Consider the following 27582-nt stretch of genomic DNA (forward strand, 5'->3'; position numbering starts at 1 on the left):
TGTGTCTACTCTCTTTGTCTTTGTCAGCCTTCTGAGAGGTTTTATCAAATTCTTGAGAATTTTTTTTCAAAGGAACAGCTTTTTGTCTCATTGATTTTCTCTACTGTTTTACTATTTTCAATTTCACTGATTTTATGCTCTCATCTTCATTGTTTCCTTCCTTCTGATTGCTTTGGGTTTATTTTGCTCTTCTTGTTCTAGTTTCTTGGGGTGAGAATGCAGATTGTTGATTCAATACATTTTCTTGTTTCCAATATAAGCATTTAGTGCTATAAATTTCACTCCCAACACTGTTTTAGCTGCGTTCCACATAGTTTGATGTGCATTTTTGTTTTCATTCAGTTCTAAGCAAATTGAGAACTTTTCTTTGACCCATTGATAAAGGGTTTTCCTGGAGTGGATCATTTGCTTGGGCTGGGTCCCTCCGGCCTATTTTTCCCTCCCACTCTGGCATCTCTGTACAGAGGTGGAGTCTCAGGACCATGGGGGTAAAGAGGCTTCCCAGAGGGGGCCACTTGTGGCTGTGTCCCTTTGACTAGTCCTCTCACTTACTCCAGTAAACCTGTTTTTCTGGTACATGTTTTATATATTTGGGAACTTTTATAGTTAAAGTTCATTTTCATTTGGGCATACCTGTGTATCTGGTGATTTTTTTTTTTTCAGCTGTTTTCATCAAGGCGAACTGTCACAGCGGCCAGAGTCAGGAGTTCAGCTCTCTTTTCGTGGGACAGTTATCTCCACTTTGTTCACAGTCAGAGGCTCCTAAGGGTAGGGGTTAACAGAGCACTGAGTAGCCCCACATAGCACACCTCCTTTGACCTTGTTGATGCTGGATAGAGGTAGAGGCTCAGCTCTCCACTGCGGGAGGAGCGCTGTGGGGTTAGTCCTATTTCATACTACCTCAACTATCTTATGCTGGTGGGTGTTTTGGAGGCAGCTTCCCACCAAGCCTCACTGACACAAAGGATGGGGGAAAGTGGAGTGTCTGTCACCTATCCCCAGCCCACACTTACTTTTTCATTTTCATTGATGCTGGGTGTTTGTGGAAGCTTAGCTCCTTGCTGATCCCTCTGCCATGAAGCCTGTGGTGAAGAATAGCAGTGATGCCCCTGATCTCACAGTGCCTTGTTAAGTCTCAGCGCTGCCTGGTGGGACGGTGGTTCAGCTGCCACTGGACTTAGCAGTGATGCTCCTGGTCTCACAGTGCCTTGCTAAGTCTCAGCGCTGCCTGGTGGGACGGTGGTTCAGCTTGCCCACGGGACGCCTTGGACAACACCCTGCTTAGGGAACGAGGGCACTGCTTACTTCTACCGGAGTGGGGCGGGATGGATGACCAGCTTCCCTCTCAATCCTCTGATACTACCTTAGCGCAGGATTTGCTGCACACCTGCTTCTGCCTGGTGGGGTTTGGAGAATCAACTTTCCATTCAGCCCCACTCACACTACCCCAGCAGAGAAGCATTGCCACCGGCTTCCATCATGTCAGGGCTGGAATATTAGCTCTCTGGGCAGATATACTGATACCACCTGACAGGGATATCAGAGCACCATCACTTCCTTCCATGGAGCAGGTGGGTGGTAACGGAAGATCATCTCCCTGTTCAGCTCCACTGAAATCCTGGGGAAGGGGATGTAGTCTTCCCATTGATGTATGGCTGGAGTAGGGCAGGTATTGCCAAAAAGGTCTTTGGCTAAGCTAGGGGAAATAGGTTGTTCTTGGGTCATTTTTTGGGTCTGTGCCTGTTAGGGATTCCAGGTTGGAGGCTTTGGCAGTGCCCCATCTGGGGTATATGGAAGACAATAATAAAACCCACAGAACTCATGCCACGTCATTCCTTAGGTTCTGAGGTCCCCAAGGCATTCCACCTCCTTCTTTCTACTTTTCAGAGTCTTCCTTTGCTTGTTTGTTGTTTTATGTCCAGGGCTTTTAAGCTGTAAGACAGAGGACCTAGGAGGAATGGGGCTACTCCATTATTGCTGGAACTGGAAATCCCTCCAGTTATTTATAATTAGATTTAAATAACAAGGTAAAAAAACGTATTTACCCATGCAGTTACCATTTCCTTTGCTCTTCATTCCTTGGTGTAGGTCTGTATTTCTATCTGGTGTGATTCCCTTCTACATATAGTACTCTCTTTAACATTTCTTGTATTGCAAGTTTATCGGTGATGACTTACTTCAGTTTTTGTATATCTTTATTAACTTTGCTTTTTGAAATACATTCTGCATATAGATTCTACCCTGACATATGTTTTTCTTTCAGTACTTTGAAAATGTCACGTCACTCTCTTTTCACTTGCATTGTTTCTAATGAGAAATCTGCTGTCATTCTTATCTTTGTTCCTCTGTACATAATTCACCTTCTTTTAAAATTTTCTCTTTGTCACTGTTTTTGAGAAGTTTGATTCTGATGTAACCTGGTGTCGTCTCCTTCATGTTTATTGTGCTTGGGATTCACTGAGTTTCTTGGATCTGTGGATTTACAGTTTAAATCCAACTTGTAAAATTTCTGGTCACTATTGCTTCATATATGTTTAAGCTACTTGAATTTTTCCACAGCTCACTGATGCCTTGTTTTCTATTTTTCTGGTTTTTTGGTTTTAATTCTCTTTCTTTCCTACGTTACATTTTGGATATTTCTATTGCTATCTTGCAGTTTACTAATCTTTTGTTCTGCAATGTCTGATCTGCTGTTCATCCTATTTACATGTATTTTTTTATCTCATACATGGTACTTTTTTTTATCTCCAGAAGCTTGTGTCTTACTTGTATCTTCCATGTCTCTCCCTAATGTTTTGAACATATCAAATACAGTTACAATAACTGTTTTCATGCTCTAATACTAACATCTGAGTCAGTTTTACATGTTTCACTTTTTCTGTTTGCTTTTTCTCCTCATTATGGACCTGTATTTTCCTGCTTCTTTGCATACCTGGTACTATTTGATTGGATGTCAGAAACTGTCGATTTTACTTTGTTGAGTGGTGGATATTTTTGCTTTCCTATAATTATTCTTGGGGTTTGTTCAGAGATGCAGTTAAGTTCCTTGGAAATGGACTGATCCTTTCAGGTCTTGCATTTAAGATTTTCTAGACAGAACTGGAGCAGTGCTTGGTTGTTCCCACTGCTAAGAGAAGATCATTCTTTAAATTCTACCCAATGCCCATAAGATTATGAGGTTTTCCAGTATGACTGATGGAAGTAGTCAGTATTCTCTGCCTTGTGTGAGCTCAGAGTACTGTTCCCTCCAATTCCTTTGGATGATTCATTTCCCAGACTCTGGTAGTTTCCTCACATGTAAGCACTGATCAGTACTCTGGTTTGTCACTCCTTAAAGCAGGCAGTAGGACAAAAACCACATTCTCTAGAAGGGCATTCTTTTTTCTTTAAAGGATTATTTATTTATTTATTTATTTGGCTGTGTTGGCTCTTTGTTGCTGCGCGCGGGCTTTCTCTAGTTGTGACAAGCGGGGACTACTCTTTCGTTGTGGTGCGTGGGCTTGTCATTACGGTGGCTTCTCTTGTTGCGGAGCACGGGCTGTAGGCACGCGGGCTCAGTAGTTGTGGCTCACAGGCTTTAGAACACAGGCTCAGTAGTTGTGGTACACGGGCTTAGTTGCTCCGTGGCATGGGGGATCTTCCTGAACCAGGGCTCGAACCCATGTCTCCTGCATTGGCAGGCGGATTCTTAACCACTGTACCACCAGGGAAGCCCATACGAGGGCATTCTTGAAATGCATACCTTCAGGCCAAGACTGGAAGACTGGAACATAGGATTTTATTTACTTTCTCCCATTAGTGCATTAGAATGGATTGCTTTATCAGGTGTCACATGGTTATATAGCCTGAGAAGTCAGAAGACAACTCCCTAACATCTGAATTTTTTGGAAGTTTCCCACAAATGTCTGTAAACAGGCAGTGGTTAACGAACTTTATGTATGGACCCCCAGGATGCTTGTTAAAAATACAGATTCCTGAAGTTTGGCAAAATGCTGATAATTGTTAAATTTGACTGATAGGTACATGGTCCATATACTCTTCTACTTTTGTGTTTGTCTGAAACTTTCCATAATAAAAAGCATAGAAAAAAACAAAATATATTAAGATTCCTAGGCCTCTATGCCTAGACCCTGATTTAGTAGCTCTGAAGTAGAACCCAGGAATCTGCATTGTCACAGGTGCCTTAGCTCAGGTGTTCCTTAGACCACATTTTGTAGTATGCTCACTGTTAAGTGATTCATTTTCTCCACTTAGGTGTCCTTGTGGTTGCTGTTTTCCCAATTAAAGTCTCATCCATGGGCCTCCAGCCATTAGTGCTGAAATAAGTGAACACTCTCTTCTCAGCCCATTAAGCTCTTACCTGAACAGCCTCTGGAGGACAGGGATCCTTGTAACCAAAATTGTAAGAATGGAACTCTCCTCCAGTCAAAGAAGCAAGCTCTTTCAAAAATCCATTTGCAATCTCATCATTGTAACAGAAGGAGATGGTGTAAATAGGGACTTTCTGAAAACATATGGCCTGCTCTATAACCATTTTAGGTGGCTGAAATGATAAATTTTGAGGGGAAAAGGGGAGATGGAAAGAGAGAGGAAGAGACAGAAAAAAAAAAAAAAGACATGAAAATTCCTAGTATTTGCTCTAGATAGTGAAATTCTCAAATAGTAATCCTGTATACAGTGGAGAGTGACTTCTTGGAAAGGTGTAAATTCAATTCAAGAAACAAAGCAAACATTGCCAGATAGTGAGAGTATGAAGACCAATGACTCAGCTCTATGCCCTCTGAGGGCTCACAGTTTGGTGGGAAAATATCTGGGAGAAATATTTGACTAACCAAACTACTCAATTTCAGTGCACCTAAAGTCCATGCTTGTAGAATGCTGGGCTATACTTCTGAGCACTTAAAGTATTAGGGTCATGGGTAATACACCTTGGCTATTGGGATTCTACAGAGTGAGGCCACCAGATCTCCATGTGGCTTCCAAAGCATCTACTCCCAAAAAGTAATTTCTAGACCATGGTCAATGTGTCTCCCACAGAGTGAAAATAGAGACACTGACTTAGGGTCCTTCCACGTGCTGGGCACTCTGCTGGGGACAATAATATCCCAGTTAATCCTCACAACCATCTAGTGAGAGAGTTTTGGAAAGACTGCTAGTTGCCTACCTCTCCTTTTTTTTTTTTTACTGTCAGAGCCCTGGTTTTCTTTTCATGGTAGCAACATACTTAGTTAAAAACAAACAAACAAACACAACACATACACACATACACACTCATCTTCTGACACTTTTTTTGCAGCTAGGTGTGGCCAGGTCTGTCCATTGAGATATAAGCAGAAGTCTCAAGGGAGAGACTTTTTTTGCCAATAAAAAAGACAAAGACTTAACAAAAAAAGCTAATATCCTCCCCTTTTCACCCCTGCCCCCTGGAAAGTGGACACTCTGCCTAGAAGTGGAGCAGCTCTTTTGTGACCATGAGGGTGGACGTCACATACAAAGACAGTGAAGCATAAAGATTAAAGGAAGCCTATTTCTTGGAGACGTTCTTGAATAGCTGTATAATCCAGACTACCTTCCGCTGGGCTTCGCAGCCATAGGATATAGGCCTCTCCATTGTTTCAGCCATCATTGGTCTGCTCTTCTGCTTTTCCTCCCAGTAACGTGAAACCCTAATTGGCACAGTAGGTACAGATATGGACTCCACTTAAAGATAGAGAAATTGAGGCTCAGAAGAACTAAGTTTCCTAGGGTCATCAACCTCTTAAGCGGTAAGACTAGATTCAAAGAGTTTTTACTCCTAGAAGCAATGCCAGACTATGTGTTTCCCCGCCATTTGCAATAAAGACCGTCTCTTGCTAAGGACTGACTCTCTGTAAACATTACCCGATTCTCAGGAAAGATGACTGATGAACTGCCCTGCCACCTCTCTACCAGCACCACCACACCCAGCTGAGCACCCTCAGAAGTGCCTCTGATTGTCTTGCTTCCACTGCCTCTGTGTTTCTCAGTCCCTCTTTGATGGACCCAAATTGCTGGCTCCAACTGGAGAGTGGCCAGTTCCCACTCTCCACCCCCAGTTCCTATCCTTTGACTGTTAACCCTTCCTATACGTTTGCTATGAGCCCTGGGGAGGCAGGGGGATGAAGGAGGCCTCTGGACTCACCACTGGGAGATGGCCAGTTGAGTGGTCCCCCAGAGACTGGTCTCATTCCAGCCACCACTTACACATGGCTTCAGTCTCTGTATCTCACCAGCCTTGAACCTGTCCTTGCCCATAAGTCCACCCACACCTCTCCTCCTCTCTTCTCTCCCCTCCCCTCTGCCCATTGGCTGGTTCCTAACCAAACAGCAACCTAACCTAGCTGAGGGCTGATCCCATCCCTCTTGTCAACTTCAAGGACAGAGCAAAGCCCTCTCTGCTGCCTGCTCTTCCTTCAACCTAGCTTCCGTTTTGAGGACTTATCATGTGCTGGGCACTAAGGGCTCTGCTTGTGCTCTCTCCCTGCACCCCCCCACAACCACCATGGAAAGTACTATCATTATCCTCATTTCTTACAGGACTCCTGGCCACTGCCCCTCAGCCCCATATACCAGACTGGAGATGCTAGACCTAAATTCTGTTAATTTGATAGATAGGGTTTTAGCTAGAAATTACTCTTATATTGACTTACAGCTGAGATATTTGGGAAGGGAAAGAAACTAACGTTGATTTAGTGCCAGTGGTGTGGGTGCCAGGGACTGTGGACAGCGTTTTCATCTTCCATACGCTACCTGACATTATTTCATATGGTCATTTGCTCCTTGCCTATCTCTCCATAAAACAGAAGCTTCACTGAAGGCAGGCATGTTGTCTATCTTGCTCCCCACTGTATCCCAGACTGATAGCAGTACCTGGCACATAAAAGGTGCTCAGTAAATATCCGTGGAATGCCAAAACAAAAACAAAAACAAAAACAACCCCCCCCAAAAAAAAACCCAGTGTTTAGGGACTTCCCTGGCAGTTCAGTGGTTAAGACTCCGTGCTTCCACTGCAGGGGGCATAGGTTCGATCCCTGGTGGAGGAACTAAGATTCCACATGCCGGGTGGCAAAAAAAAAATATATATATATATATATGTATAATCTCCATGTAATGCATCCACGAGAATATCACCTCATTCACTCACAGCAACCCTGTGAGGAGGGAGCATTAGCTTTAAGTCACGGATGAGGAAATTCACAACGGCGGCACTTGCCCAGGGTCATTCAGATGGGCAGTGCTGGGGATGAGCTCTAACCCAGGTCTCTGGCTCTAAAGCTGTTTATTTCCATCAGTCCTGACAGCTCAAGAGAGCATGAGCAAGTCTCTTACGTGTATCGCTGTGAGCCACCCAGCAGCACACAGCCCCAGGTAGTGTTTGCTAAACCGGCACGAGGTTCTAGTGCCCAGCGTGGTGGTGGAGAGTTGGGCGGAAGGCGGGGCTGCACCCTGACTGCAGAAGGAGCTCCATCCCTGCAACAGAAGAGAGCCACACCTGTCCTCCCGCCCCAACCCTGCAGCCCCCAGGGATCCTTTTCGCTGGCGGGTGTCCTCACAGCTTAAAAGAAGACTCAGTATGTTGAAGTAAGCCTTTCACCACCACAGCCTGAGTCACCCTGACGCTCCCCAGCCACTTACTATAGTAGCTCAGCTCGCGGGGCTGTGCAATGCGGGGGCCATGTCTGTAGGACACCGAGGAAGCCTTTCTCAGCCCAGGACTCCTTAGTCTGTTCCCCTCAGAGGTCCCGTCGGTCCCTAAGATGGGGCCAAGCAGCACACCTGAGACACTCTCCCCCAGTGCCCTCGTCCCCGAGTCTAAACAGGTGTGCGGCCAGATGTTCCTTTCACCACAAAGGTCAACTTGGGGTGTCAAGAAAGGCAGGGACGGTTCTCCCAACAGCCTGAAGGAGGTTTGTTTGTGCAGAGGGGGTCACCCTGTGCCCTCCCCTGCTCCCATCCCTCGCATACCCTACGTGGGGCTTTATCATCCATCCGTTTTTGTTTAGAACGGTGCAGATACCTTCCTCACGTCCATTCTTGCGAGGGTGAGCCCCTAACTTCAAAGAAGTCCCAAAATAACCACAGCCAAAGATGTGCTGGGCTGCTCCTGACAGAGGCCCTGCAGTGTCCACCTGCACCTACAGAAGCCCACCCAAGGACACCTAGCAATCCAGGCTCATGAAGAACCCTCTGAACTTGACTAATTAAAAGACTTGTCTTCTATATAATTCTGCCCTGGACATTGAATAAACAGGCGGCACGCTGATGTCCATGGAACTGAATCCTGAACAGCATCTCTGTGCGTTCTTCCAAGTAGGAAATTCTGCGGAGTACCGGGAATAATGACATTGGTCTTACATATTCAGGTCCTACAGTCAGTGAAAATTCAAAACCAAATCGAGATTGAGTGGTACATCTTAATGTCCTCTACATAGAACATGAATATCAAATATCCATTTGTTTTTTTGAGAGAGTCTGAGGAACAATACAAAATAAGTAGATTGTTTGTGGGAAAAAGGCAGATACAAATATGAAATGCCTGAATAAGAGTTTATAAATCACTTTTTCAGTAACTTGCATATTTCTGATTCCAGCTCATTCATTTCCCTAGTGCCTCATCGTTAAGTGGACCACAGACCCTCTGGGAATTCGGGGGCAAGCTACTGATCTTCTCCCCAGAGAAATGTACGAGTGCATTTTTTATATAATTTTGGGAGATTCCAGACCCTCATAAGTCTATGATGGACTGTAGACCAAGAATCCTTCTCAACACACGGCTGGCACAGTGGTACTTGGTAAATCTTCTTCAAGGGCTATTTGGCGTATCTATCTAAACATATACCTTTTAATTGAGTCCACTTCTCAGAACTTATGCTACAGATATACATGTGCAAAATGATATATGTGCACAGTTACTTTTGCAACCTTGTCTGTAACAGGAAGATTGAAATAACCTAAACACTCATCACCGGGGGACATGACTAAGTAGCTGTGTGATGGAATAGTAGGCAGCTATAGAAAAAACGAGGAAGCTCTTTATGAAATGATATTAAGCAATCTCCAAGGTATATTGTTTTATTAATACAGTCGCAGAATTGTGCGTGTAATATGCTACCATTTATGTATTTTAAAAGGAAATATACATAAACAAATATCTGTCTGCATAGCAAACTATCTCTCAAAGAAGATGCAAGAAACTGGTAATATACTGGTAATATACATATCACCTGCCTCATAGCTGGTGAAGGGAGGGGGGAGGGAGGATTTTCTCTACATTCTATCCTTTCGTACCTTTGTCATTTGTACCATGTGAATGTATTACTATTCAAAAATTAAATCAAGTCAATTTTTAAGGTAGTTTTATTAAATCTATGTCATTTAATATGATGCACTCATTGAGAATGATGTTTCTGAAGAATTTCTCATGACTTGGAAAAACACATATATTAGATGAGAAAGAGCAGAAAATTGAATTATGAACAATTTACACCCTTATTCTTCCTTATGATTATATGCTTACTTATATTTTCTAAATTACAATAAAATCAGTTAGGATTTATTAACAAGAAAAAGATCCCCTGTCCAGATGACTTGCAAGTCAGAACCTGCAGCCTACTTCTTCCCCCAAATGCCAGCCCCATCCTTCTAGGGGCTTTTGGACAGCCGTGAACTCCAGGTGCTCAAACTCAGCTTCCTCCACCAGAAACCCCCAGGTCTCTCCTTCTTTAGATTTCAATCATTTAATAACAATTACTAGAAACCAGAAATCAGTCATCTTGACCCCTTTCTCCCTTGTTCCTCACCCAGCCCCCCACCTCCTGCCCCCAAACTGGCCACCAAGTCCTTTGATGCTACTTCTATGATCTCATCTCTGGACGGTCCCCTCCTCCGCATTTCTGCTGCTCCTCCCTGAGGTGGGACCTCACCAGCCCAAGATCTAGTCTTTCCCTGGCTCTCCCATCCACCTGTGCATTAGAGGCATATCTCTAACGCACTGGTGGATGGGACCATCTGCTCCTCTGAGAGTCCCTACTGAGGTAAAGCCCACCCTTTCTGTGTGACATTCACGGACCTTCACAATCTCCCCCAACCAAACCTCCGAGACTCGGCCCTGACACTTTTCCATTCACTGCTCTCGGGATGTTCCCTCGAGCAGCCCACATATTTTCACACCTCTGTTCCTTCTGCCCAGGATACCAGTAATCTCCCCCGTCTAGGAAATTTCTTCTCCTCCTTCCAGACACAGCTGAAATGCACCCTCCTCGGTGGAACCTTGCCTGGCCTTCTCTCCATCGCGTACAGCAGAATTCATCACTGTGCTCCCGTACAGCCCGTAGCACAGGCAACTCCACTCCCTCTATCTCACCAGAATTAACTGTATATGCTAGCGCATCCTCCGATGCGTAAGCTCCCCTAGGGCAGGATATTATTCATCTCTGCAGCCTCAAACGTGCAGCCGCCACACAAGGAGCATAAACAAGGCACGATAAATCGCCTCTGAATAGAAAGGGCAGTGAAGTTGATAGGAAAATCGTTCCAAATACAATTTCACTTTATACAACTTCGCGGCCATAGATCTAACACGGTAGTAAAATCCAGCTGCTCTAGTATTTAAGCCCTGGACCGTTTGACACCGGGTATTGTACAATATTTGCCTAGCAGTCTTCACATGCAGACACTTCACAATGAAGGAAACAAGTTGATACTAATTCACTTTAGCGGTTAATTTACATTGTACTGGCCTGTACATCCGTATATTTATTTAATGCCCAGAGCATTAGTCTTTCACTCACAAAGCTCAAAAGAAGATGAACAGATGCCGCTAAAACTTTTCAAATATTTTCCAGTCAGGCTAAACAAAGAACATTTCACCAGAAAGGCATGCTTTTGTTTAAATGATTACTAAGTTAAAATTAGGGATAAAACCAAGGACACTGTGCAGCGACGTGTTTTAGATTCAGCGTTCCCAAAGGAAAAAGTTCAAAAAGAATCTCCTCACTCTTAGTTTATAATAAAATATAAACCAGCCTTCCACGGAAGGCATACATCACCTTTCATCGGGTTTGTCTCCAGGTCTATGGGTGGGCATCAAATTAACCAAACAATACTCACTGTCACTTAAATTCTCCTCACTGTTGCAGTAGACAAAGGAATTTCTCAGTGTGTGTGTTTTTACCTCAGTTCTGCGTCCCTAAGCCAAGCAAGTACCTCTCAACAGCTTTTTAGTGGCAGTGGAAAAGGTCCCCCAAACCCACGCTCAGCATTCACTTTCAGGGGATTAGTGAGTCCCTCTTTGTTCCCAACTTTGATAAGTACCTGGTCAGGTCTCCCATCCGTCAAAAGGTAGATTACTTGTGTTTCTTTATCAGCAAAAGCAATTTGCAGGGCGCTCAAGGTGTTTGTGGAACTTCCAATCTACAGAAAAGAGAGAGAGAGACATACCAAGTACATACTTGAATCTCAAAAAAGATCTCACAAACAACTGTTATTTATTCTCTGCTTCCAAAAAGAAAAGTACTTGTGAAATAAAATATATATTTAAATTAGACTGAGATCATAATTTAAGTCCAGGAATTCCAAGAAGACAAATCCCTGAATATGTCGTAAAAGCATCTATGCAGACAGTTCCAGGATAGCTAGAAGCCAGGACGATGGATTTCCTGTCCTGATGACAGAGCTCTTAATTCAATTTTATCTTTGTGTGTTTCTGTGGCAGGCACTAACTCAGTTACTGTTCATTCAGCTGTCAGCACGGCTTAAACATGCAGCCTGAATTCCCCCAAGGCGGGGACCATGTTAGCTTCCAACCAGGATTGATTCATGACACCCAGTATTCAGCAAACATGAGTGTGGTGTCATGAGCAATCCAGAGGTACAGGAAACTGTAAAGTTGTAAAACGCCTGCAGTTTCTGCCCAGGGAGGTACAGAACTGGCCAAGTTGTCACTCCAAAACTCAGAATGAGAAAAAGCCAGACAAACAGCAAGTACATGACTTTTGTTATACCCATGAGAGGGCTCAGGTCACAGGGCAACCAAGTGGCCCCAAATCTGAGGAGAGTCAGGCAAGAGGCCAGCCCTGGCTTTCTGGGACAGGATGCAGCCAGACACTAGAAGAAGAGTTGGGCTGGGGTGACTGGTGAATCAGCGGAGGCTGCCAGGTGTATGTTGGCAAGAGGCCACAGATATGGGGGCATCAGCGCTCTCTTGAAGGCTGTTTTGCCACAAACCCCACAGGGTGCTCACAGAATAGACTGGGAGAGTCTAGAGAAAGTCTCCTTCACGGTGCAGAACTGGGGGAGAGAAACACAGGAATCTCCATAGAGACCCTCTCCTCGCTCTCCCCAGCAGAACAAAAGCCTTAATCTGTGTGTGTATATGGGGTGGGGGGCAACAATGAACACACTCACCCTAGGGCGCTGGTCAAAACCCAGGAAGGCTGGGGGAAGGAAAGAGGAAACAACACACTCTCTACACCTGCGGAAGGAGCAGGGCTATGTGCTGGGCTCAGAGACACTGAGAAGGCCACGCCCCTGAGACTCCTGGACACCATGCCCAATTAAGACTGAGGCTTATTCAGAGAACACCCACCCCCATCACTCCCCTAGAAACATCAACTAACAAATAACTTTCAAGAGAAACGCTCTCTTTGAGGCCCAGTGTGAAGGGAAAAATCAAAAGCCGAAGATGAAGCAGACAGCCCTCTGGCACGTCATCCCCTACCCAACACCAAGTGTCGCTGCAAGAATGTGAGGGATGCGGTGCAAACAAACCTCCAAGCCAGCCCAACTCCTAATCAGAGTCATTTCAACCCATCCCGCAAAGAAAGGCACGCCCATTTCCAGGCATGAAAAATATTTATCTCAGTCGCTATATACTGCACGTGATGTCCAGCTTTTAACAGAAAATAAGCACATAAACAGAAGAGCAAACAACATACTCCCGAGAGACAAAAGTACTCATCAGAAACAAACACACACATGACACAGATGCTGAAACCATCGGACAGAAAATTTAAAATAACTGTGATAATGGCAAAGGTGAACAACATTCAAGACCAGGTGGGTAATTTCAGCAGAGATGGAACCTTAAGAAATAACAGAATAAAAATGCTAACAGTAAAAAGACTCAGTAGGACGGTGAAGAAGTCTTGCAAAGAGTTCAGAGTACAGTTGTTCCTTGGTATCCACAGGGGTTGGTCCAGGACCCTCTCCCCCTGACAGATACCAAAATCTGCAGATGCCCAAGTCCCTTATATAAAATGGCGTAGTATTTGCATATAACCTATGCACATCCTCACATATACTTTAGTTATTTTTTAATAAATTTATTTATTTTTGGCTGCATTGCTGCATTGGTCTTTGTTGCTGCACGCGGGCTTTCTCCAGTTGCGGTGAGCGGGGGCTACTCTTCGTTTTGGTGCGCAGGCTTCTCATTGCGGTGGATTCTCTTGTTGTGGAGCACAGGCTCTAGGCGCACAGGCTCAGTAGTTGTGGCGCACGGGCTTAGTTGCTTCGCAGCATGTGGGATCTTCCTGGACCAGGGCTCGAACCCGTGTCCCCTACATTGGCAGGAGGATTCTTAACCACTGCGCCACCAGGGAAGTCCCAACCTCCCGTACACTTTAAATCTTCTCTAGATTATGTATAATACCTAATACAGTTCAAATGCTACGTAAATAGTTGCCAGTGTGCAGCAAATTCAAGTTTTGTTTTTTGGAACTTTCTGGAATTAAAAAAAAATTTCCATCTGGGGTTGGGTGAATCCATGAATGAGGACCCTATAGATACAGAGGAATGACTATAGGTTCAAAACAGCCAAGGAAAGAAGTAGTGAACGTGAAGATAGAGGAATAGGAATTACCCAAATTAAAATACAAAGAGAAAAAAACAGCAAATCAAAACAGAAAAGACCACCAAAGAGCTGTGGAACAGTATCAAATGGTCTGATATACACTTAATTGGAAACATAGGAGAAGAGGGAAAACAGGACAGAAGAAATATTTGAAAAAAAAAATAATGGCTGAGAATTTTCCAAAAACAATGACAGACATAACCCCATGGACCCAAGAAGGTCAGATAACACCAAGTAGGATAAATAAAATAATCACCTAACACTTCTGCCAGAGTGGTATACAAGGAAGCCAAGTAGTGAGCTGGGACGTTCATCCCCACCAACTGTACCACGTCCTCCCTGCTCAGTGATGTCCCCTCCCACCCAGCAGTAACAAGGTACTCCTCCCCATCAGGTGTCAACAGAGTTCGAGTGGGGAACCTGAACTTCAACCTGCACCTGGAAGTATGAGGAAGGGCCCACCCATCCCCCTGACAGCACAGTGTGAGACACAGCCAACTAAACAGAAGGCTAGAAGAATACCCAGAGCCTCATAACATGAAACAAAAATGTCTAGGATTCAATTGATAATCAGTCCATCGTACCAAGAAGCAGGAAGCTCTCAACCTGAAATGAAAAAGATAGTAGATACCAACAGCAAGAAGACAAATATGTTAGAATTATTCGACAAAAATTTTACATTAGCCATGAAAAAAATACTTCAGCTAGCAATTATCAACAATCTTGAAACAAATGAAAACTAAAATGCTTCAGCAAAGAAAAAGAAGGTCTCATCAGAGAAGAAAAAAAGACATGAAGGAGAATCAAATGGAACTTTTAGAACTTAAAAATAACAATAACTGGGCTTCCCTGGTGGTGCAGTGGTTGAGAGTCCGCCTGCCGATGCAGGGGACACGGGTTCGTGCCCCGGACTGGGAAGATCCCACATGCCGCGGAGCGGCTGGGCCCGTGAGCCATGGCTGCTGAGCCTGTGCGTCCGGAGCCTGTGCTCCGCAATGGGAGAGGCCACAACAGTGACAGGCCTGCGTGCCGCAAAAGAAAAATAATAATAACTAAAATTTTTTAAATTCTCTTACCCAAGGACTGGCTATGCCAGCTGACCACTGCTCTGTGACACCAGCACACGGCAAGCTCACAATGTCTGAGTGTTGCCCTGAACTTACTGGGTTGATTCCTGGACCAAACCAGTCCAAAGAATAATAGAGGAATCTGGTCTTCTTGCAAATGAATTTTGCACATTCAGCAAGCAAGCAAGCGTTCTTCAATGAAGACTTTTGAAGAGACCAGAATCACACTTTACAAAAAAATGATCTGACATGTTTTCAGCCACGTAGATGGCTGATACTATGCATCAGTGATTTTTACACGAAGCAGAACCCACTTATGTTTTCACCCAATGAGATTCCATATATAATATCTTGTTATCACAAACTCTAAATTAGTGGGCTCTGACTTAAGGTATTTCCTACTGTAAAAGAAGACAACATATGTCCCAAGGAACCAATTTAACAAATTGTTTATGAATTTAATATTCTTTCCCAGCATAAGGTAGCCAGTTAGGACAAAATTTTACAGGCATTAATATTTCTTATAGATTTCCTCCTCCCATTTTCATTTTAGTTATTTATTTATTTGGCCATGCTGTGCAGCTTATGGGATCTTAGTTCCCTAAACAGGGATCGAACCCGGGCCTTCGGCAGTGAAAGCACAAATCCTAACCACTGTATTGCCCCTGAATTCCCCCTCCTTCCATTTTTAAAAAACAAATCCCAAGGGAACTCTACAACATCCCAATGACAGTGCAAGTTCTGCTTGGTTAATATTCAGGGAGAGTCACTAACGCCCATTTGTGGCTTCTTGTCAAATCCAGGACTCTAAACTCAGGCACTGAACTATTTTAAAGATACTTGCGATCCATATTGGACCTCTAAGAATAACTCTTGGTCTCAGTTTTAGTATATCTTAAATATCTGGAATGCTATGTGGTTCTAGAAAAAGAACTTTTAAAATGAAGTTCAAGGCAAGAGGAAATTTGAGGAAAGGCAAATTCTCCCTAGTCTGTGTAAATGCCAAGAGCAGAAGCTTTAAAGTTCTCCAAGTAAAATGCAGGCCTGAAGGAAGTATTTCACCTTCTTATGATATCCTGCTGCCCTATCTCTCTCCTTGCTTTCAGCCCTTACCACTCACACTGTACTGTATGTTTCCACAAGTTCATTACTTTTGAACAAAGCCCACTGTTAAAAGCAGCTGTAATATATCATTTGAAGCAAGAATGAAGCGTCAGAAGAAACAAATACGAATGTTTAAGTAAAAAAAAAATTATATTTTGAAATTTGTTTTCATAAAAGTGCTGAGACTTGAGCCAAGAGAAGTGCTGTCAATAGAAGCTTATCTAAAGGTTAGATATTGACAGAAAAGATTGAATTAACATGACCTCTGTAAGTAAAATGAACGTCTATGTGAAGCCATGGCTATCCTTGGCGTTCAAAGCATTTCTCAAGCATTTCTATCCTGATCTCCATCCTTCTTCTCCCGGACCCAGGCTCCTTCTTACCTTAATGTCTCTAACCCAGGCCTGGGCCCCTTTCAAATTATCCTCATCAATTTCAACAAGTTTTTCCCGCCAAGCAACGGCTTGAGCATCAAACTGCACAAAATTGAATTTCCTTTTATACTTCAGCTGTTCCTGTAAGAGACAATTATTATTTAGCCACGAAACCACTTATGTGTGAGAAAAGATTAGGACAGGTCAGGGTCTGATACATTTTAATCGTTTGATACCTCTTCTCAGTTCTAGAAGCTAAAAATTACATTCAAGAGAGAAAATGTTTTCTAGTTCAAAAGGCATTTAAATAAAATTTACACACAGTTTGGATATTAAAAATTTACAAATGTATATATGTATAAACACATATATATATGTCACATATAAGTTTATATGTATAATGTGATATTATATCCTGTGTTTAATACTGACATTAATGGTATACCGAATATGCACACTAAATGCTTAAAAGAATCCAAAACAGTGTTACCGCTTTGGTCAACATCTTTTTGTAACAGCTATTTTATTCACCTGCCTTCCATCAATCAGCTCATGTTCCTCCAGCAGAAGTTCATCAAATTAAAAATTCTATTTTGTATTTGTCAAACACTCCCTGCAATTGTTTACTATGGTTCATACTCACATCAATACTACCAAGTCATGACAGTACTCTGATACCCGTTTATATGTGTGGAAACTAGGAGTTAGGGAGTGCTAGCAGCCTGCTTTGGGTAGTACAACTCAGAGGCAGCACAGGTGGAATAAGGACCAGAAGCTCCTGACCATCAGCCCACGCTCCTCCCACACATTAGTTCTGGGGCCAGTGCATGCAGCATCCCTAACGCGCACTGGTAATTAAAATAAGCATGACGAGCTGAAGAGTATCTGGGAGACAGCGGAGGCGTGTGCACACCACAGATTCCAGGATAGAGAAAACCTGGGGCAATGGACATAGAAATTTCCTTAGCAACCCGTATGTGTTACAGGAAGGACCCACAGAAGGAAGGGTCTGCTTGCAAAGAACAGATGATGCTCTCACTGGCAAAAGGGAGCCTTTTTCTGACGTGGCTTTTCTGTGATTTCTGAGTGCACACCTGGCCTGGGCATCTCTGACAACCACTACAGGTGCTGACTGGCGGAGATGCACTCGTGATACTCGGCCCCCAGGTGCCTGGTCCCGAGAGCTCCATCTCACCTGCATGAGCTGGATGATCTTTTTCTTCACCAGGTCCAGTTTCCCCTTCATTGAGTGAGATGTGTCAATGAGAATGTAGACACAATCACTAGGCACTTTTCCAAAAAGGACTTGACTCCCATCCTGTAGCCATTGAATCCTAGGCAGGAAATAGTTGAAAGGGAATGGTTAGAGCCTGTGGCACTCAGAGCATCGTCCTAAGAACTTAATGATACGTCTACAGAGGAAAACCAATAGGACAGAAAAATAAATCCAATACTGGGCTCCAAAGCCAAAAGTAAATTACTTCCAGTCATCTGGTATTTTTGAGGCCTTTAGCTATGACTTCACACCATGTATTCTTCTAACCCTGCTGACTGCAGTCAAGCTAGTCATGCCAGCACATTCCTGAAGCTTCAGTGAAGCTTATGGATAGAATCAAGCAACCCCAGATCCCAGGAATAACCAAGCGCTAGGTGGTCGTGTAAGCAGGACTGCTTCTGTGGTCCAGGCTCAGGATCCCATCACAGGATGTAGATTAAATTCATGGTTGCAGGCAAACCCTGGGGCAGAGGGTGGGGCAGACAAAAAAAATACTTGAAACTGAGTTCAGAGTTCAGCAAGGCCCAGTCAATTAGACTTTACAGGGCAAAACACTGAAGAGGAGATCACTACATAGGAGAGGAAGAGCGTCAGAGAGGGATGGAAAGAGAGATTGAAAGGGAGAGAGAATGTGCTCCAGATATCTGCAGAAGGGTGCCCTGGAGACTCCGGCTAAGTTATGATCAGGGCATGTGCGTGAAGAAACTACTGAAGCCGGGGAATAAATCACCAAAAAAGTAATAGATGGACCAACCCCTCAGAGCTCACGCAAGTCTGGAAATAGTTCATCTTCCAATCAGCCAGAGTGGAAAAGCCTCCATAATGCACGTGGCCTCAAGTAGAGTCCTCACAACGGTATTGCCTTAATAGTAGGACCAAATTAGTCCTGAACTAAAGGCTCCCCTGCACCTACGCTGACAGAACTTAAAAGCAAGCCCCAGAGTAACTTACTGCATTCCAAGTAACAACTGCGTCACAGAACACACATAAAAAATGCATCAAAATCCAGTACCCAACAATGTAGAATTCAAACTATCTGGCATCCAGTAGAAAATTACCAGGCACACAGAGAAGCAGGAAACTATGACCCATAACCAGAAGAAAGACAGATCAAAAGAAACGTACCTGAAAATGACACAGATGATAGAATTTGCAAAAAAAGGATGTTACGCAGCTATTGCAAACATAATCCATACGTTCAAGAAGGTAAAGTAGGAACAGAATGAGGAGAGGAACGGAAGATCCAAAAAGAATCCTCTGGGGAAACGTCTAGAGATATACAATGACTGAAATGAAAAATACACTGCATGCTATTAACAGTGAAGTAGACACTAGCAGAAGAAAAGATCAGGGAATTTTAAGAAAGACATAGTAATAGTAAACAATCCAAAATAAAACACCGAGAGAAAAAGGTTAAAAAAATATAACAGAATAAGCAACCCATGGAACAATATCAAGGAGTCTAACACATGTGTAATTAGACACTAAGGAGGGGGAAAGGGGCACAGAAAAATATTTGAAGAAATACAATCAAATGTTTCCAGTTTTGAAGAAAACAATACACCCACAGATCCAAGAAGCTCAAAGAACCCAAATAGAAAGAAAAAAAAAAAAAAAAACCATGACACATCATAATATAATGGCTGAAATTTAGTGATAAAGAAAAAAATCTTAAAAGGAACCAGAGACAACATAGGAATAATAGGTGACTTCTCATTATGCAAGCCAAAAAGAATGGGGAACAATTTTTAAAGTATTAAAAGATAAAACTGTAAACCTAGAATCCTATACTTAGCAAAAATACCTTCCACAAATAAAAGTAAATTCAAGAGATTTTCAGACTAAAACAGCTGAGAGAATGCATCACCAACAGACCTGTGCTAGGATCTATACAAACAGACTAAAGAGCAACAGAAATCACAAATATGTGAATCAATACAAAATACATTTATTCTCATTTTAAATCTGTTTACAAGACAATTGATTGCTTATAATGTATTTTGGGTTTATAGCATATGTGGAAGTAAAGTGTGTAGGACAGCAACAGACAAGTCAGAAAGGGAATGGAAGCTGAAGACTTTCATGATGTACATGAAGCAATATACTATTATTTGAAGCTAGACTGTGATAAGTTAGAGATGTATACTGTAAATGCTAAAGTAGTCACACCACAACAAAACAAAACAAAGAGGTAGAGTTAACAAGCCAATAGTGGGGATAAAATGGAATCGTAAAAAATATTCAAACCAAAGTAGGCAGAATAAGAGTAAAAAGGGAACAAAGAACAGGTGGAACGAATAGAAAACAAACAGCAAGATCTTAGGTTTAAATCCCACTAAATCAATAATCACATTAAATATAAATGATCTTAACACTCCAATGAAAAGCAGAGATTGTCAGATTGGATTAAAAATAATATCCTTACATATTCTGTTGACAAGAAGCCTATTTCAATATAAGATACATATAGGTAAAGGTAAAAGGACAGAAAAAAGAAAAATCCTGCAGGAAATAACAAAAGGAAGCCAGAGTAGCTATATTGATATTAGACAAAGCAGACTCCATAACAAAGAATATTACCAAAGATAAAAAGGGACATTTCATAACAATAAGGGAGTTGATTCATCAAGAGGACCTAACAACACTAAATGTACATGTATTGGCTAATCGAGCTTCCAATTACATGAAGAAAAAATTTTAGAACTGAAAGAAAAATTGGACAAATACACAACTATAGTTGGAGATTCTAACACCCTTCTCTCAATAATTTATAGAACAATTAAGCAGAAAATCAGTAATAATATGGAAGATTTGAATAATACTATCAACCAACTTGAGCTGAGATATTTAAAGTACACTCCACCCAACAAAAGTGGTTTTTTCTTCATATTCTGGGCCACAAAACAGATCTCAACAGATTTCTAAGAACTGAAATCATACAATATTTCTCTGTCCACAGTGAAATTAAACTATCGGGAAAAATCCACAAATACTTGGGAAGTAACCCTTTGGTCAAAGAAGAAATCAAAGGGGAAATGAGAAAATGTTTTGAGATGAATGAAATGAAATACAACATATCAAAATTCGTGAGAGACAGTTAAAGCACTACTCAGAGGGAAATGTATAAAATTAAATGTTTATGTTAGAAAGGGAGGTCAAGATCAGTGATCTAAGTATCTATCTCAAAAAACTCAAACCCAGAGTAAAGAGAAAGAAGGAAATAATAAAGATAAGAGTAGAAATCAATGGCATAGAAAGGAGAAAACCCTACAGAGAAACAAAACAAAACAAAACAACAACAGTGAAACCAGAAGCCAGTTCTTTGAAAAGATTGATAGGATGGATAATCTCCAGTCAGACTTAGAAAATAAAGATGACATAAATGACCAACATCAGCTCTATGTATATTTAAAGAAATTGAATGCAGCGTTAAAAAAAAAAACCTTCCCACAAAGAAAAGCTCCAGGCCCAGATGGCTTCAATGGTGAATTCCATGAACATTTAAGGGGGAGATGAAGTCTTCCAGAAAATACAAGAGGAGAGAAACCTTCCCGGCAACCCTTGATACCTGGTGGGAGGAGAGGGACAAACAGACCCAGGAGCTGCCAGGTGGGGTGTCTTCCAAGCAGCTTCCTTTTCCCCAGATTTGAAATCCAAACTACTCTCCTAAGGGAGTCAATCCCAAAACCATAAGCACAGAAGACTCCAGAAGCAAGGATTACTTTTTCTGAGTAACCCGTCATCAGCTGGGTTTTGAGAAACTGGGGCTCTGCAGAGTATATACGGGGGGAGACAGGTGTCTGCAGCTTGTGGTTTATAACAGAAAACAGGGAAGGAGGGAAAAAGCTCTGATTGCAAGTGACTACTACAGGCTGGGTACTAGCCTAAACTCATTAGACTTAGTATCTAATCTAATCCACAGAACACATCTGTAAATGGCATGATCATTCCTGCTTTATAAATGAGAAAGCTGATGCACACAGACACTGACTAACCTGCCCAGGGTCACAGAAAATAGCAGACTGGGGTTAGAATCCAACTCTACCTGACCTTAGGGCCCATGCACCTAAATGGGCGTGGTCTTCATATTCTAGAGCATCATCTAGAGCACCTCCCTTGGCATCAGCGAGATGAAAGCGTTGAGCTAGGTCACCCCATGGAGCTGATGTTGAGGTCACAGCCTAGTACACTAGACTCTTAGGAGCATTACCATATTTTAAGAACCAGCAGGGTTGAGAGGGAGCACATGAAGTTATTTTTAGCAGATTTCTAATATGTATATATATATTATTCCATTGCATATAAATGTTTCACAACATTGTAACAGTTGCCTTGAAAGGTAATATTCAAGAGTACAGAGGACAGGTGTCATACAGTCCGCTATACACCTGAGGCCCACAGAAAATGCAAGACATTAGCAGAAGTGTTCCTTTGCCTCCTACAGTGATGCACAATCAACATGATAACTACATCTTTGTTTGCTGTTTTTCAGAGTCTGCACTGGCATCAAGGCAGCTCAGAATCTGCATCCAAACATCCCCTTTGGTTATTAACAATGAGGCCAACAGCAAACTATCAGATGGCAACCTTGATGTAACAATGCTTATTGGTCATTTCTCTTGGTTGAGCTTTACCAAGGGCTCAAGCAGACTTGAATTTCAAGAGAGACTGGATCATGCAATGTACCCTCATGCAGCACACCAACCTTCTCTGGATCCGGGCCAGGACTGCATGAATTCTCTCACTGTACCATGTGTACTTCTCCTTGGTAATGCAGACGTGGACCAAGCTCCCATCCTTCCAGGGAGCATGGACAAATCTGCTGCAGTATTTCGCATGCACTGTCTTCTTGTTGGTCTCCTAAGGAAAAGACACAGGACAGAAGCCACTCAGGAACCTTTCAAAGAAGAAAAGTCCCCAGATGGTACCTCCACCTCTGCCTTATTACACAGCTCCTAGCACTCGCTCCCACCATAAAATCATTCAACAGTTGGTTCAACCAAACTTATTACCGGGGCCTACTCCATATGGAGCCCTGCGCTGGATGTCGTGAATGATGGTCAGCAAGACATGGGCAATCCCACTTGTGCCCAGAGAAGCTAATGTTTCCAGCAGGGAGATGCTAAACACACACACAGGCACACACCAATATATACAAACACAGAGAAAGTAGCAGTGTAGAACACTAGCACCCAGTACCTGGTCCTGGGTTGAGACAGTAATGATTGGGCAAGTTCTGGCAAAGAAGAAAGAGTTCACAATGGACTAGAGGGTCAGGGAGATCTAGAGGAGGTGGGACTTAAGACACCCCAAGCATCTTTCCACTGTTACTCCCAGCGCCAAATGAAGAAAAGTAGTAAAGAACCCCATGCCACATCTAGGGTCCTTCCTGGACATACGGAACTGGCCCAAGGACAAAGTCCTCCCACAAAGAGAGCTTTCCGAAGGACTGTCTCTATCACTCACCCAACCAGTTTATAAATGCATCAAGCACCACTCCGCCAGGCCCTGTTCTAAGCACCAGGAACACAGTCCATAAAAGAAGACCAAAATCCCTGCCTTCATGGAGCTCACATGACAGGAAAAGAGCCAGATGATAAACCAATACTCATCTAGCAGGTCAGAGGATGACAAATGCTGTGGAGACAAATAAGGCAAGGAAGGAGAAGAGAGAATGCTGAGGGACAGGGGAGGGGAAGGGGCAAGTTAAAACCTAGAAGGGAAAGCCTCAAAGAGAAGATGAGAGCTTCCCTGGTGGCGCAGTGGTTGAGAGTCCGCCTGCCGATGCAGGGGACACGGGTTCGGGCCCCGGTCCGGGAAGATCCCACATGCCGCAGAGCGGCTGGACCCGTGAGCCATGGCCGCTGAGCCTGCGCGTCCGGAGCCTGTGCTCTGCAACGGGAGAGGCCACAACAGTGAGAGGCCCGCGTACCGCAAAAAAAAAAAAAGAGAGAAGATGAAATATGACTGAAACCTGAGGGAACAAAGCGTGTGGCCCTTCGGAGGTCTAGGGGGAGTCTGAGGACACATCAATGACAAAAGCCCTTAGGTAAGTGTTTGCCTAGCATGTCTGTAGACTTTTAGGAAGGGCAGTATAGCCGAAACATAGTGAGTGAGGGAAAGAGCAAGATGAAGCCAGAGAAACAGGAGGAGGAGGACCAGGAAGCAGATGCTGTGAAGCTTGCTCACTGACGGAAATGATTCTGGCTTGTCCTCTGAATGAAAAAAGGAACCATCCAAGGGCCTTAACATAAGAAGCGACACAATGTTTTTAAATTGAGATACAACTGACATTTAACATTTTATTAGTTTTAGGTGTACAACATAATGATTTGATATATGGATATACGGGGAAATGATCACCATGGTAAGTTTAGTTAACCTTCATCACCCCACAGTTACAATTTTTTTCTTATGATGAGAACTTTCCAGATCTATTCTCTTAGAAAAATGACACAATTTATACTTGTCTTACTCACAATTTAAAAGTTTCATTTCTAAACAGTTTTCGGGTTTTTTAAAAAAATAAATTTATTTATTTATGGTTGCGTTGGGTCTTCGTTGCTGTGTGCAGGCTTTAGTTTCAGTGAATGGTGCACGGGCTTCTTGTTGTGGTGGCTTGTCACGGAGCCCAGGCTCTAGGCGTGCGGGCTTCAGTATTTGTGGCACGCAGCCTCAGTAGTTGTGGCTCGCGGGCTCTAGAACGCAGGCTCGGTAGTTGTGGCACACGGGCTTAGTTGCTCCGCAGCATGTGGGATCCTCCCGGACCAGGGCTCGAACCTGTGTCCCCTGTATTGGCAGGTGGATTCTTAACCACTGCGCCACCAGGGAAGTCCCCTTTTTTCATTTTAAAGGATAACTGTGGATACTGTGCTGAGAATAGACTGTAGATAGTCAAGGGCAGAGTCAGGAGATCAGTGAGGCGGCTTGGACCAGGGGTAGGAATAGTGAGAAGTGGCCAGATGCTGATTTACAGATATATTATGAAGGTAGAACTGACAGGATTTAATGAGAGGTCAGATGTGGGTATGAGATAAAAGAGGGGAGTCAGGAATGACTCCAGGTTTTTGGCCCAAAGAACTAAAAGAGTGGAGTGGCAATAAATTGATGGGAGGAAGATTATGGGAGAGCAGCCTTGAAGGGAAAGATGGGGATTCAGTGTCGATGTGTTAGGTTCCAGATGCCTATTAGACATCCCAGTAACATGGCAAGTAGTCCGGCAAAGGCCAGGGAAGGACTCAGGGCTGGAGATTTAAAGTTGGAAGTCACCAGCACGCACACAGTATTAAAAGCCACGGGGCCGGATGAGGTCATCCAGAGAATGAGAGCAGATAGAGAAGAGGTCCAGGGACTGCGCCTTGAGGCCCTTCGGCAGATAGAGGTTGGGAAAATGAGAACGAAATAACAAGGAAGACTGAGAAAGATTAGCCAGGATGAACTGGGGGATGGGGATTGACATTTATACACAATTGATACCATGTATAAAATAGATAACTAATGAGAACCGGCTGTGTAGCACAGGAAACTCTACTCAGTGCTCTGGGGTGACCCAAACGAGAAGGAAATCCAAAAAAGAGGGGATATATGTATACATATAGCTGATTTACTTTGCTGTACAGTAGGAACTAACACAACATTGTTAAACAACAATACTCCAATAAAAAGTTTTTTAAAAAATAAAATGTTTCATAAAATTCTCTGATTTAAAAAAAAAAAAAAGGTTAGCCAGTGAGCTAGGCAGAAAAACAAGACAGTGTATTTTCTGCAAGCCAAAGAATTTCATGGAAGTAACCAACAACAGCAACTGGTGATAACAGGTCAAGTAGGAAAGAGACTGAGAATTAACCTCTGAATTTAGCAATTCAGGGATCCTCGGAGAGTGAGACCTTTGCCTCATTGGCGTATATTCAAGAGAGCACGGGAGAACTACGGGATTAGAGAAAAAGAATTTACAAAACTACTGAGGCACTGGGTTCCAAAAATGAACAGAGGAATAAGGCAAAAGAGGCAGAGCCAGAGACGAAGACGGGGGTCAAAGAATTGTATTTTTAAGATGGGAGAAGTACCATGTTTTTTTATGCTGACGGGAAAGATCTAGAAATGAGGACAATAATAATGACACAGACTAGAAAGGGGGAGAATGGATGAAAGAGAGGGTAGGGGTCAGTGCACACGTGGAAGGGTTGGTTGGTGAGGACGATTCAGCCATCCTAGAAGAAACAGGGGTAGAGCGTACAGGTGCAGATGCCCCGGGGATTTGTAACGTGGAGGCGAATGTTCACGGATGTTCACTTCAGTGTTTGGTGAACTGCGAAGCAAGGTCTCCTGCTAAGAGCGGGTGGGGAGGAGGAGGTGTTGGAGGTGTGAGGAGAGAGGAGGCAGGCATCTCAGAGAACAGGAGTCAGAGTGGATTGTAAACCCCCGCAGAGTGCGGGGCAGCGGCACAAAAGATCTGCCTGAAATCAGAGGTCAGGAATTTAAAGTGAAACCAGGTGGCTGTGTGTTTTTCTCCAGTTTCCTTCATCAGAGTCAATTGCACGAGTATAAGGCAGAAGGCTGGGTTTAACAAAGGTTGGGGTTTTGCCAGATGAGTGCAAGAATGTAAGGCATGGGGAGTAGCTGAGGATTATGAAAGGGACAAAGGATAGAGGACAGAGAAAAGGTCACAGAAACAACCAGCTGTATATCCCCATGGGGCTGAAAGACTGGAATTAGTGTAGTAGAGGAGATGACCTAAAAAGAGTGGGACCTTTGGAATTGATTATGTGGGTTATGATTACACAGTTATTTGCCATGACGAGCTCAAGGGTATGCCATGGCAGGATGGAAGAGAAGGAATGGAGGAGAAAGTCATTGAACAGGTCAGAGAAATGAAAGGTCTGGGTATGGGAAGGGTCATCCACAAAAAACTGACATCACTAAGGACTGAAACAGCTGGAGCCAGTGACAGCAAGCCAGAAGCTATAATCTTCAAGGATGGATGGGGGTGACCTGAGGCTCAGTGGATGTCAGATACAGAAGGTACCTTGGGTGGTACATTCTGATGACCTGGGAAGAGGGAGGGAGAATGATCAAGAAACAGCAAAGAGAAGCAAGGAGGTCACCACCCACCTCTGTGCCCACAGACCCAGGGAGAATGGGAGAGAAACTAGGGTCCTTGAGCAAGAACCCAGACAAGCAGGTGAAGGGAATATTTCAGAGTATGTGAGGCTACGGAGGGTCTGCTGATGACTTCCAGTTCCAGAGGGCACAGTGGAGGGGTTTTAGGAGTCAGTGGGGGATGGAAGAGGCTCAAAGAAGGGATGCCAGAGCCACACAGGGATGAGAATCCAGGAGTCCAGGGGTGACTGATGTAGGCAGGGTTGAAGCACATAATGGGATCAGTCCTGATGTTCTCAAGGCAGGCAGGGAGGCGAACCATGTCTCCACCGCAGTGCAAAGATGGAAGGAGAAACACATCCTCTCTCTCAGTCTCACCATGTGCTCCCTACACTGAATCCCATCACGTGGCATCTCCCAACTGTGCCCTGTGCATTTCCAAATGGAAACACACCAGACCAGAAGTTACGAGAACACAAGTGTCCGGCACCAGAGTGTCCAAATGGGAAAAGCACAGTGTTGAGAGCCCAACAGATGTGAATTCAAACCCTGCTTCTACCTGCCACGAGATCTCAGCTGAGTTGTCCAACCCCTTGGAGGCCCTGGGACTTCATTTTCTCATGTGTGATACAAGAGCACAAATATTCACCTTGCATATAAAGTGAGTAGGCATTCCATAAATGCTCCTTTCTGACTCACCATGTTTGTAATAAAGAAAACAAGGAAGGCAACATCTAGTGGGCATCTCCTAAGTGCCAGGCATCGTGCTTATACGTGCAATTTTCAAATTTAGAC

The 27582-nt window shown here is 43.5% G+C and overlaps 1 protein-coding gene across 1 annotated transcript in view; it reads right to left on the bottom strand.

The window, feature by feature from the left end:
* The window catches only part of VWA3B (von Willebrand factor A domain containing 3B), a 216764-nt gene that overhangs the window by 89292 nt on the left and 99890 nt on the right, over window positions 1-27582 (bottom strand). Inside the window, exons 10-14 of the mRNA XM_060309302.1 lie at window positions 22394-22548; window positions 17608-17746; window positions 16422-16553; window positions 11332-11430; window positions 4361-4543 (exon numbers count right to left, since the gene is read on the bottom strand). Coding sequence (XP_060165285.1) covers window positions 4361-4543; window positions 11332-11430; window positions 16422-16553; window positions 17608-17746; window positions 22394-22548 — 708 coding nt within the window. The remainder of the gene's footprint in view (window positions 1-4360; window positions 4544-11331; window positions 11431-16421; window positions 16554-17607; window positions 17747-22393; window positions 22549-27582) is intronic.

This window comes from Globicephala melas, chromosome 12 (genome assembly GCF_963455315.2).
Source record: "Globicephala melas chromosome 12, mGloMel1.2, whole genome shotgun sequence".
Taxonomy (NCBI): Eukaryota; Metazoa; Chordata; class Mammalia; order Artiodactyla; family Delphinidae; genus Globicephala; species Globicephala melas.